At 45.4% G+C, this 12,821-nt stretch overlaps 2 protein-coding genes across 2 annotated transcripts; one reads left to right on the top strand and one right to left on the bottom strand.

Moving 5' to 3' along the window:
- Window positions 1–196: 196 nt before the first annotated feature.
- GET1 (guided entry of tail-anchored proteins factor 1) lies at window positions 197–7,010 on the bottom strand. The gene is made up of 5 exons (XM_027736718.2): window positions 6,724–7,010; window positions 4,894–5,059; window positions 4,292–4,359; window positions 2,887–3,001; window positions 197–1,420 (listed from the first exon to the last, which is right to left on the bottom strand). The coding sequence occupies exons 1-5, from the start codon at window positions 6,811–6,813 to the stop codon at window positions 1,347–1,349; spliced, it is 513 nt and encodes a 170-aa protein (XP_027592519.1). The 5' UTR covers window positions 6,814–7,010; the 3' UTR covers window positions 197–1,346.
- Window positions 7,011–7,104: 94 nt separating this feature from the next.
- Window positions 7,105–11,607, top strand: HMGN1 (high mobility group nucleosome binding domain 1). The gene is made up of 6 exons (XM_027736719.2): window positions 7,105–7,239; window positions 7,547–7,579; window positions 7,708–7,737; window positions 7,843–7,893; window positions 9,687–9,815; window positions 10,707–11,607. The coding sequence occupies exons 1-6, from the start codon at window positions 7,225–7,227 to the stop codon at window positions 10,752–10,754; spliced, it is 306 nt and encodes a 101-aa protein (XP_027592520.1). The 5' UTR covers window positions 7,105–7,224; the 3' UTR covers window positions 10,755–11,607.
- The last annotated feature ends 1,214 nt before the right edge of the window (window positions 11,608–12,821 follow it).

Below are 12,821 nucleotides of genomic sequence, written 5' to 3'. Positions count from 1 at the left end.
GAGTATTTCCTTATTCAAGAACACAGGGGGTTGTTTTGGTTTGGATTTTGGTGGGTTTGGGTTTGTTTTGTCACTTGTTTTTTTTGGGGTTTTTTTGAGTTGGTTTTTATTTGTTTTGTTTTGTTTTTTGGTTGGTTTGTTGGTTCTTTTTTTTTTTAGGAAAACTGCACTAAACATTAAAAAAGGGATCAGGAAATCTGAGAGGGCTTGAAAAGCTTTATTTCCTTAATAAAACCATAATAAGACATAACATTCAATCACAACATTTTTTATCCTTGATACTTAATGTATCTATTTTCATGTTGGCCCAAAGTAACTCTGAGTATAACCTCCTAATTTTTAAATGAACATTAAAAAAACCCCAAACAATTTCATCCATATATACACACAACATAACATGACCTTTTGATCTGATTTCTAAAGGCAGTGCTAATTTTGGAGGGTTCCTGGCCCCAGAAGGACCTGGAATAACAGAAGAGATGCATTCCACACTGTGGGAATTCCAAAGTGGGATGCTAAAACAGGATCACCTCTGCAGGAACAGCACTTTCTACTCTCTCTTTATTAAAATGGAGCTTGAGAAGGTTGGCCAGACCTTTCCTCCCAAAACATGGAAGGGAATAGTTTCAGTGAAACATGGAAAGAAATGGTTTCAGTGATCCTCAGTTTGGGAAGCAGAAAAAGCAAGCAAGGAAAGGTCAATTATCAATAAAACCAGGAAAAAATTCAATGAATTTTAAAAGTCAGGGAGGAAAAAGCATCCAGCCATCCTGTGCTTGGCTAAGGGAGTCTCTTAAGAGATAAAAATTCATTGAACTTATCTATCAATGGGTCATTTTTTAGGAGAGCCCAGGAATATTCCAGTTCTAGGATAAAAAATACCAAGGAAACTCTATTTTACCCTGAGCCAACCAAACCACCTCCCTCTGCCCTTTAGCACCTACCAAACATGTGGGTGTGAAACCACCATTATTATACAGCAAAGAAATACCACAGATCCCAAATTAATTCCTAATGCCAGCCCATTCCCAATTTAAAAACCCAAATCCAACCCTTTTAGATGTTGGTAACCACAGGCCATGCCAAAATCGTATGGTTTTGCCATGAACAGACCCAAACTGAGGATCTATAACCAGCAATGCTGTTCTTTCAAAACTGACCCCCCCAAAAAAGACAACCTCTGGAAAGAGAAATCAAAGGGAATACTGACTAATATCCAACTGGAATAACAAGGATTGTCTCAGTCTCATGAAAGACAACTGTCCCTTTTTTATCTTTTAAATTAATTTAAAATAGTGAAAATGGTGAAAATGCAGTTGAAGGTTCCATGGATCACTGGAATTCCTTCAGCTGAAGGGGTGCAGCATGATAGCTACAACTTTATTGCAAACCACGAGCCAGCAGGTAATTCCAACACCACCTGGAAGAGACATAAACCACGGTTTAAGTCATTGCATTAATAACCCTGAGGAACACAGGCATCTAAAAACAACCTTGGAAGTGTAGAAAATGGAACTTAGAAGTTATGAGGTGAACAGGAACAAAACATCTCTTTATATCCAAGTGGGTCTCTCCAAGAGATGGCAGAGAACTCCAAAAAAACCTCGGGAAAAGAGCACCAAACACACAAAAATGAGCCAAAGTGTGACATGTTAAAACTAAAGGTAAAAAAAGCTGAAAACATTTGCTGTGGACCTGAGGGAAAAACATCTGAAGTGCTGGAGTTGAAGGCCTGGCAAGTCACAGAATGCTTTGTCTGAACCTAAATTCAGGGTTTGAGAGAGGTAAAAAGCAAATATCCTCTGAAATTTGATTCAGCCTTTTTAAAAGGAGATGGTTATTCACAGCAAACACATGAAGAAAGTACCTTTTGGGTGATTTTAGACATTTTTGTGTTTGCGACCTAGAATTCAACAGTGATCTCTTTACTCTATAAACCAGGACAAAAGATTTGAAAGTGGACACAACAGGAACCTTTTTAATTGCTTTCCAATGCTATTTAATAAAAGCCTTCCAAGGACTATTCCCTCCCCCTGAAGCAGACTCCTCTTGTCTAGTAAACATGCAGGATATAAATCATGGATACAAACACACAATTCCACCAACATATATCAGAATTCCTCCAAAGGTAGGCAGGATTTATGAGTAAAATATGAAGATTTGCCCCCTACCCTGTCCTGCTATCCTGCCTGTCCCTCATCCCTCAGGACAGGGATAACAAACCTCTGCCACTGTTCTGATCATTCGTTTGTTAAACTGGCCAGAAGAAAAGGATTTTCGTGGGTAAAAATGCAATAGAAGCGTGGTGGGAACACACAAGACAAAATGCCAACAGAGAGCAAAACTAAATCACAGAATCATGGAATGGTTTGGGTTGGAAAGGACCTTAAAGATCCAGTCCTACCCCCTGCCATGGGCAGGGACACCTTCCACTAGACCAGGTTGTTCCAAGCCCCATCCAACCTGGCCTTGGACACTTCCAGGGATCCAGGGGCAGCCACAGCTTCTCTGGGCAACCTGTGCCAGGGCCTCCCCACCCTCACAGGGAACAACCACTCTGGAGTTACTACTGAAACCTCACCAATTTATATGAAAAGCAGGTAGGACATCCACACCTACGAAGTATTTACCCATTTTTAAACCCAATTCTACTATTTCAGTGGACTCCTTGATATAAAAATAATTCTAATTTAAATCTTCGATACAGATAAAGAGATAAAGCTGCTGTTTGAAAACGAACAAAAATGACAAAAAGCTGATTTCAGTTCCCAGTTTTGACAAATAAGATCTGAACACACAGGGAACAGAATAAAGGGAGTCAGAATAAAGGGGGTGCAGAAGCAGTGCTGTTAATCCATGGGAGCTTGGGAATGTCCTTTTCCTTACCTGCCACCCCTGTAGGGAAGGCCACCAGCCTCTCCAGAGGAGCCAACCATTTGCTTGGAAGCACAGTAACTGGCTCAGAGTAGTACTTCCAAATCAGGGAGATCATCAAGGCAGCCTGGAAGGGAAAGTTTTATTAGCTTGGGGAATAACACACATCAAAGTACATTCCTGACGCCACTTTGAAACAGTAAATAATAAATTCTAATTAATGGGAATCGTTTCTTTGTTATTTTATCTCATTCTTTATCAAGTTCGAGATATTTTTAAACTCTGCACGAGCTTAAATTCATACACAGCACTCAGAGGTAGCTGTAGAACATGGAAAATGCTGATTTTTTTTTCAAGACCCTGGTTCCAGTCCAGCAGAGACAAACACAATCAGAGCACTTGGTAAACTGATGACTCTTTTTAGCCTTAATTTCTGCCTGCTAGAAATCCAGCTCGGGAATCTTCAGGGTGAGCACTGTCATCCTTATTAGCAGCCAATTCTTTGGCATCAAGTCACAACTACAGAGACAACCTGATGAGGCACCGTGGGGAAACGTGTGGCAGCTGCAAGTGGAGATTTGCATCCTCAGCAAGGGCATATTTTGTTTTCAGAAACACAAATAAAATACATTTGCATGGAGCAGAACTTTCCTGGATCCGGTGCAACATGTAAAATTAACGAAAAAACCCCCAGTGATTAAAGAGCCAAGACAAACTCCTATCCTGTCACCCCAAAACCAGAAACACAAAACTCCTTCCACCCTCAACTCCCAGACTTTGTCAGCAGCATCTCCCATTTCCATTTTAAGAAACTCTTTCCACTTGGCATGGAATCATAATAATGGAATGGTTTGGGTTGGAAGGAACCTTAAAGATCATCCAGTCCCACCCCCTGCCATGGGCAGGGACACCTTCCACTAGACCAGGTTGCTCCAAGCCCCATCCAACCTGGCCTTGGACACTTCCAGGGATCCAGGGGTAGCCACAGCTTCTCTGGGCAACCTGTGCCAGGGCCTCCCCACCCTCACAGGGAACAATTTCCTCCCAATATCCCATCTAACCCTGCCCTCTGGCAGTTTGAAGCCATTCCCCCTTGTCCTGTCACTCCATCCCTTGCAAATAGTCTCTCTCCATCTTTCTTGGAGCTCCTTCAGGTCCTGGAAGGCCACAATCAGGTCACCCCAAAGCTGTTCTTCTCCAGGCTGAACAATCCCAGCTCTCCCAGCCTTTCCTCCCAGCAGAGCTGCTCCAGCCCTGGGATCCTCTTGGGGCCTCCTCTGGACTCTCTCCAGCAGCTCCATGTCCTTGCTGTGCTGGGCACCCGTGTGGCCACTCACCAGCCAACAAATGCAGGAGAGAACTGTAACACTATTGAAGTTTAGGTTTAATTTGTATTCATAACAAAATATTTACTTACCTGTAAGATGTAGAATACAATATTTATAACCCACTTTATTTTGGCCAATTGGGCAGTTCGTGCTTTCACTGTTAAGAAAAAAAAAAAATTACTCTGTGATTATTTAGAATATTGAATTATCCTTACATAAAATTAGCAATTTATTAATATCTCATTCAAGTCAGGACATTACACTGCTGAAAAATCTTTTTTCAAAATGATTCACTGCTATATCAAAAATACCCTTCCGCAAGAAACTTCTAAGTTTATCTCACACATTAGTTTCTTCCTTGACTTACTCAGGACATGGTTCAGTGGATACAATCACCGAGAAGGATGGGAGGAAAGAAAGAAAGAAAAAAAAACAAAAGAAGGAAAAGAAGAAGGAAAGAAAGAAAGAAAGAAGAAGAAAGAAAGAAAAGAAAGAAAGAAAGAAAGAAGAAATAAAAAGAATAAGAAAGAAAGAAGAAAGAAAAAGAATAAGAAAGAAAGAAAGAAAAAGATGAAAGAAAAAAGATGAGACGAAGAGGAAAAACCTGAAGGAGAAATATACTTAAAATTTAAAATACTCTTGACAAAATCTTTTTCAGAAACCAGACAAAGGAGCAGACATTGCACCCTACCATGAGTTTTGAGCTTGTCAGTCATTTTGTTGATCTTCCTTTCCAGCCGGGCGTATCTGGCAAACTCATCCATCATACTGATGGTTGCGAGTTCTTGTTTCATGGTCTGAATTTCAGCTCGCATTTGGGACTCCTGCTCTGCGTCCTTTTGCAACAACCTGGATATCTAAGAAGTAAATAAATAGTACCAGTTGTTGATCTGGAATTCCATTTATTGCCTTTAACACGTATAAAGTATGATCTCAAAAGCCTCCCATAAAAAAGGCCTTCTCTCCCTTTCTTTTACTTTCCTAATTTCTTTTAATGAGGCACCACCTGCTTGTTGACTCGTGAACTCTTTTTACCATTGAAATGAAGATAGAAAGGATACAAAATGTTTCACTTGCTGTTTCTTAGGGAATCTTCCCAGCTTTCCCAAGTCAAGCGTGATTTGTTCCCCACAGATGCCATTCCCAGGACTGCAGCCAGTGAGGACATTAAGGACACTTTCAGTCACAAAACACAGCAGAAAGCTGAGCAGAGATTTTCATGGACTCATGGAATTATCCTGAGTTGGGAGGGATCCACAAGGATCATCCAGCCCAAGCCCTGGCCCTGCCCAGGACACCCCAACAATCCCCCCTGTCCCTCAGAGCGTTGTCCAAACCCTCCTGGAGCTCTGGCAGCCTTGGGGCCGTGCCCACTGCCCTGGGGAACCTGGTCAGTGCCCACCACCCTCTGGGGGAAGAACCTTGTCCTGAGATCCACCCTGAGCCTGCCCTGTCCCAGCTCCAGCCCTGCCCTGGGTCCTGTCCCTGCTCACATCGAGCAGGGATCGGAGCTGCCCCTCCAGCGCCCCTTGTGAGGAGCTGCAGAGCCCGATGAGCTCTGCCCTCAGTCTCCTCTGCTCCAGCTGAACAAACCAAGTGACCTCAGCCACTCCTCCTATGGCTGTTTCATCAGTCATCTCCAGGAACACTGAGTTCACCTTCCCAAACTGCTGGGAATAATCCAAGTTTTAAAGGATTTTTGTCCATTGTCAGTGTACACTGATCTCTGTGACAGTGAAGTTACTGATGTGAACAAGCAGAACTACGGGGATTTCAGTGTGTGTGTTCACATGTGAGTTTATCTGGCAGTCATAGAGTTTATTTGCTCTTAATTCCACTATCCACACTTCCACAGGAATGCTTTGGTATCCTGGGTAGTGACTGCGACTCAAGGTTTACTCCTACAATGCCTCAACTGCTCAGTCTCCGTATCCACTGATCTCCCTTCTCAACAGTGGGAATGTCCATCTGTTGAAAACACGGAAGACTGAACAAAGCTGCCTCTTATATTCCCTGAAAACTGAGCAATTGCGACTGCCCCATCCCTGGAAGTGTCCAAGGCCAGGTTGGATGGGGCTTGGAGCAACCTGGGATAGTGGAAGGGGGGGTTGGAACTGATGATCTTTAAGGTCCCTCCTAACCCAAACCAGTCCGTGATCCCACGACGCGTCCTCAGGGCTGGAGGTTCAGGAGCATCATTTAGGACACCGGTAACTCATCACTCACAACTTCACTTCAAAGCCCGGCCTAACAAGGCTGCGGGAACCACCCGGCTACGGTGCCATGCTCCAGCACTTCCAGCACCGGCTTTTCCTCTCCCAAGGCCCGGAGCAGGACCAGACCCTGCCCGACAGAACTGGGGGTGCTTTAGGGGCACCGCGAACCTCCCCCGAATGGGCACCGCTCCCACCCCATTCACCCCATAGCTGGGGGGACCCCCATGACGCCCTGCCCAGCGGCCTCGGCCCCCCCAGCCGGTCCAGGGCCCGGTGCCCCCCACCCCCGGCGGGACATCACTCACGACGGAGGAGCAGGAGGGCAGGAGGATCTTGAGCGCGTTGCAGAGGAACACGGCGCTGAGCACCAGCAGCCACGCACCGCCCTCTGCCATGGCCGGGCCCCGCCGACAGCGGCTCTGACGGCGCTCCGGGACCGCGATCGCGACCGGGATGGGGGGTTAAGATCGGCACCGGGAGCGGGATCGGGACAGGGGTCGGGAGGAGCGGTGGCAGCGAGGGGACTCGGGGACATGCGCGGCCCCGTGACCGCCGGTATCCAATGGGTTCCCCGTGCGCGCTCCCGGGCAGGGGCGGAGCGCTGCCCCGGCCCGCCCATCCCATCCCATCCCGCCGCTCCCCCCGCTCCAATCCGGCTGGATCCTGTTGCGGCGCCGCTGGCGCTGCTGGGATGGGGAGGGGGGGAGGCGGTTTCCCTGCGCAGCCGGGCTGTGGCTCGCAGGCAGCCGCCGCAGCGCTCGCAGCAGCCGCCGGGCGGGAGCAGCCGCAGCTCCGGGAGCCTCGAGATGCCGAAGAGGAAGGTGAGGGCGAGCGGGGAGCGGCAGCCGGGGGGCGGCGGCGGCCGCGGGGGGACGGGGCCGGGCGGGAGGGACGCGGCCGCTCCGCTCCGCGGGCTCCGGCGCCGCGGGCCGTGACGATGCCCGGCGCATTCCCCGCGGTGCGGGGCGGCCCCGCGGGCCGCGGAGGGGGCCGGAGGCGCCGGGAAGGGCCGGGGGGGCTCGGCGGGACGCGCGGTCCGGGAGCGGCGCGGGAAGGGGCGGGCGGGGGGCGGCGAGCGGGAGGTGCCGCCCGCGGTCCCGCCCCGCTGACGCGCCGTCTGTGTTGCAGGTGACGGTGGCGGACGGGGACGCCCCGGCGGAGGTGAGTGACACCGGGCACGCCGTGACACCGGGCACGCCGTGACACGCGTGGGACAGGCGGGGCCGGACCCGTCCCGCCCGCTCACGCCCCTTCTCTCTCTGTCTTTCTCTCTCTCTCTCCCCCCGCAGCCCAAGCGGCGATCGGCGCGTCTGTCCGCGGTGAGTGCGGGAGCGGCGCGGCCCCTGCGGGGCGGGGGAGGTGGGAGCACCCGGGAGGGCTCACCCCGGGGCGGGATCTCTGCCTGACTTGTTCTCTCTCCTCAGAAACCCGCGCCGGCCAAAGCGGAGCCGAAGCCAAAAAAGTTGCCGGCAAAGGTGAGTGGGAAGAGGGGAGGGGGAGGAGGTGGTGGCTGGTGGCATCTCATGTCGTGTCCTCGTGTTTTATTCCCTGTGGGAACGCTCGGTTTGGCTAAAGTACCGTTTTAAGGTGCTTCTGCCAGTGTCTGCAGGTATGTTCCACCCCTCTTTGAGTAGATCCTTGTTAAGCTCCCAGGCGTTGCATGGAAATTTGGGCACTGATCCATATTAGTTAGACGGTAGTTTGGTATGGGGTGGAACTACTTGAATGTCAAAGCAATTGGACATCAGGAGGAATTTTTTTATGGAAAGGGTTTTTAAGCATTGGAAGCGGCTGCCCAGGGAGGTGGTGGAGTTCCCATCCCTGGAGGTGCCCAAGGGACGACTGGATCTGGCACTCAGTGCTCTGGGCTGAATGACAAGGCACAGGTTAGACCCGATGATCTTGGAGGTCTTTTCCAACCTAAATGATCCTGTGATTCTGTACAGAGGATTATATTTCACCACTGTAAAAAAGGGGATAAAATATATATACTCATATTTTAAAGTCGTTTTGTTAGAACAGGAAAAAAACAATTTCTTAGCCACTGAAAAATACCTCAGTTTCCATTTGTGAACTTGAGCTTTTGGGTCTTTATGTGTGTGCAACAAGGTGTGGTTTAGTATGGTCTTTAAATTTTTCAGCACAGCCTTCACAGTGCCAATAACTGAGGTGTAAAATTCTTTGTTTCTTGGCTGTGTGTCTGTGGGCTCAGTGCTGTGGGTGTTGTTAAGTGTTCCTTTGTCATCGTGAGCTTTTCTTTGTGATGTGTGGAATAAAGGCTTTGGAGTGACCTGATTGTGGCCTTCCAGTACCTGAGGAGAGCCTAAAGGAAAGGTGGGGAGAGACTATTTCCAAGGGCCTGGAGTGACAGGATGAGGGGGAATGGCTTCAAACTGACAGAGAGCAGGGTTAGATGGGATATTGGGAGGAAATTGTTCCCTGTGAGGGTGGGGAGGCCCTGGCCCAGGTTACCCAGAGAAGCTGTGGCTGCCCCTGGATCCCTGGAAGTGTCCAAGGCCAGGCTGGACGGGGCTTGGAGCAACCTGGGCTGGTGGAAGGTGTCCCTGCCCATGGCAGGGGGTGAGACTGGATGATCTTTAAGGTCCCTTCCTACCCAAACCATCCAATGATCCCCTAATTTCAGATACACTAACACAGAGCTCTGCTTTGCGGACTTGCTGATGTTTTCTTTGTATTAATCCTACTGAACAGTTCCTTCCCAGGAATGCACCTTCATTCCAATGGTTTGAGTATCACTGTGCTCCCACTCTCAAGGCTGTAAGCCTAAAGAATTTGGAGAAGTTTTCCAGTGTCACTTCAGCTGTAATTCTCCTTTTTCCAGTGTCTGTGATGCAGAGGGAAGAATTTCTATAATTAATTCTAGTTGTTAATTACCAGTCAAATGATAGATTTTAAATTTATTCTGTTTTCTGTATTTGATCCATTAAAATGCACTTTTTCTGCATCAACTTTGTCACTTTTTAACTTTCCTGACAGTATTTTTTCTGGTTGGGAGAAGTTTGCTCATTATGGACTTACTTGGTGAGGTTTTTAAATAAATACTGATGAAGAATAATAGATTTTGACAATAAAACCCAAGAGGTCTGTGTGTTGCATTTATGTGATTCTGAAATATTTTGTAAGTAGGGGGATCAGGGGCTGTTGGGAGCTTAGCAAGTCCATCTGGGCTTTCTGTGCTTTTTATTATTTTCAAAGTTTACCTGGTAAATCATAGGAATTTACTCACTGGAAATGTATTTCATTGCAGGATAAAACTGAGGACAAGAAGGCTCAGAAGGGGAAAAAGGGGCCTAAAGGAAAACAGACAGAAGAGACGAACCAAGAACAGACAAAGGACAACCTGCCTGCAGAAAATGGGGAAGCTAAAACTGAGGAGGTAAAGTTTGGAGGGCTGGGGTTGGGTCTGACTGAGAGAGAAGTTCCTCCTTGCTACAAAAGTTTTTTGACAAGTGTAATATTCTTTTTCTGGGGAGTGGAAAGAGTTTTCAGTGGAAATGATTTGACCAAAGCTGAGGTAACACTTACAGACCTTCGAGCAGGAGGTTTTTAGGGAGCAAGGAAAGTGGAGGATGGTGCTTGAGTGATTTGCTCTGGTGTAACAGTTTGTCATTTGCAAGCTTAGACTGTGATCTTTGTGAAAAGTTGGGATCTAACTAGGAATTCTTCAGTTGGCTCAACATTTTGGCATCGTTACAAGCACTAATTTGGTTTTTTTAACCTGTACATCTTCATGCTGGACTCGTGGTGGTCAGACCAGCCAAAATTTCAGGTGTGATACAATAGCAAAGTCTAGAAGAGGCAGAGTTAGAGTCTGTCCTGTTGGATGTTACCTGTAAAACAGGGTAAGATTTGAGGATATTTTAACAGTGCTGCACTGAAAACTGAATGCATGAGGTGTGTCTCTAATTTTCTCAACCCCCCACATGTGGGGATTTTTAGCCGAGTAAAAGCTAAAGCTCCTCCTGTCATTAAGGCAGTAATTCAAGTTAAAATTAAAATACTTTGCAGTGTGTGTGTTTAGGAACAATATCAACATCCTGAAATTCATACTGATGGATCCAAGGAGCCTTTTCTAGACAGCTCAGTTCAGTAGGTCCTGATCCGAGAGGAATAAGCTCATGGCACCAATTTGTGAAGCACCATCTGCAGAAACAAGTCAGGGTTGTTCTCTGTGTCACTTTGTGCATTAAAACCACTCCAAACTAACAGTCTGAGCCACTTAAAAACTTCCTGCACTGAAGTGTCCTGGTCTTTTGTCTCCTTTCAGACCCCAGCACCTGATGCAGCTGCAGAGAAAGAAGTGAAGTCTGAGTAACACCCACATCTGTAACTGGTGGTCTTTAAACTTTTCTTCTTGTACAATTCAGAGGAATATTTTTATCGACTATTTTGTAAATGCAAGTTTTTTAGTAGTTCTAGAAAACACATTTTTAAAAAAAAAAAACAAAGGAGAGAGTCCTGACTCGACCCATTTTTTTACATATTTAGATAAGTGTAAATGCTTTTTTTAAGTGGTAAAGTCATGTACTGGTTGTCTGTTTTCTATGAAACCAGAAATTAACAGCATGTTAATTAAGGAGAGGGCTCTGAAGCCTTGATTAGGCTTCACGTTCCACAGCCTGTGAGGGACAGTTTTCTATCCTATTAAATGAAGCATAACACAGATGAGACTTTGGAATTCATAATGATGTGTTGAGAATGTCTTAACATTTTAGTTATTTATCTTTATGGTTGTACCATCAGTAGAATTCCTTACCTAATAAAACTGCTCCCTAGTGTTGGATTTCTTGCTGAGTGATGTATATCTGTGACAAAGTTATTTTTGGTAGTTGCAGCTTTATTTTTTTTCCAACAACTTTGTAGCTGTGATGAGAAAGATGGGAAACTTTTTATTTTATATCTTTAAATACTGGCTGAGGAAAAGTTTCTGCTTGGCAGATGGAACTTGTTATGTCAATATTTGAGATGCTGGAACTTCACCTCTAGTTTTAAAGGACAGCTTGTCTACAAAGCTCAAGTGAAAAAATATTTGAAATAGTCCTAGGAAAAAAAAGAAAACAATTAGTTTTTAGACTTAAAAAAACTATGTGAATAAAAACAATTGTAAAATTGTTGATAGTGTTTGTGATCTTCAAACAAAAGCCAAATAAATCTTGATTATGAAAGTTTCTGTAGCTCCTGCATTGACTGGGACAACTCACAATATAAGTGGTGTGGCTTGGATTTTTAACTGTGTTTTAATAGTGTTAAAAATGTAATTTTTAAGAGCTGGGAGTGGAAAAATGCAGTGTTAATCTGAATTTGAAAGCTGAGAGCCTTGTGCTGCTGCTGTTACCTTAAAAAAAAAAAAGAGTCAATAATTAGTAGGCATCAGGTGCCAGTCAGACAACTGTCACCTTGTCCTGGGAGGAGCCAAGATCAAACAGGAACATTTCTTCTTTGTTTCTTTTTTTCCCCCTTGCCCCAGAATTTGTTTGTGCTCTTAAGTAACACCTGCAAGCACAGCATCTGCTTCCTGTACATTTTCGGTGCCTTTGTCAGATCCTCATACAGTTATTTTTAAAAAAAAACAACACACTTGAGTTTCACTTCTAACTCATTTTCTTAATCAAGGCTTTCCTTTGAAAAAGAATTTTACCAGTTTTACCTCTTCAATATTTAGGCAATGTTTAACTTACCTATAGCTTTTATATATATATATATATATATATATATATAAAATATTGGGCCACAACATGCTCCTGCTCCAGTTCCACCACAAGTTTCCTGCACAGAGCACAGCTGGCTTTGGCTTCAAGTTCTTGGATATTTCAAAACTGTAAATTTATGCCATTTTTCTTTTCCAACATCCCCTTCCAGTGGCCTTATTTTTGGTTTAATTCAGTAGTAACATGACATAGCTCCATGACATTATTTACTCTCTGGATTAGACAAGTCAAACCCACCAGTAAAGTGAGGAATAAACTTGCAGGTAAATACCCCAAAATAACCTCTCTCAGCTGCTTTTACAAAGCACCAAATTTTCACGTGTTTTGGGTCTCTGATGTTGTGATCCTGTGGATCTCTCTAACATCAATTACCCAATGCTTAAGTAATTGTAACTGACTCTGTCTTGTTTGACATCAAATATATTTGCTCTCCAACTCAAAGACTGGAGTGAGAGCTGATGCAGATGTGCATCCAGCACTATGGAATACATCCATGATGGAGCACCATCCCATTCAAAATACAACAGGAAGAGAACAAAATATGTTTCTTGAAAGTTACTCCCTTGTATTTGTGTGCTGCTACTGGTTGGTTGGGTTAAGAGAATGATATGTAAAAATATTTTACTTCAAAGGTTCTAAGAATGCATTTCAAGGGACCACAGGTGGGGAATGGA

The sequence above is a fragment of the Pipra filicauda genome, unplaced genomic scaffold (assembly GCF_003945595.2).
Source record: "Pipra filicauda isolate LSUMZ 115617 unplaced genomic scaffold, ASM394559v2 scaffold330_size805480_pilon, whole genome shotgun sequence".
Lineage (NCBI taxonomy): Eukaryota > Metazoa > Chordata > Aves > Passeriformes > Pipridae > Pipra > Pipra filicauda.
This window is presented reverse-complemented; position numbering and strand designations above follow the sequence as displayed.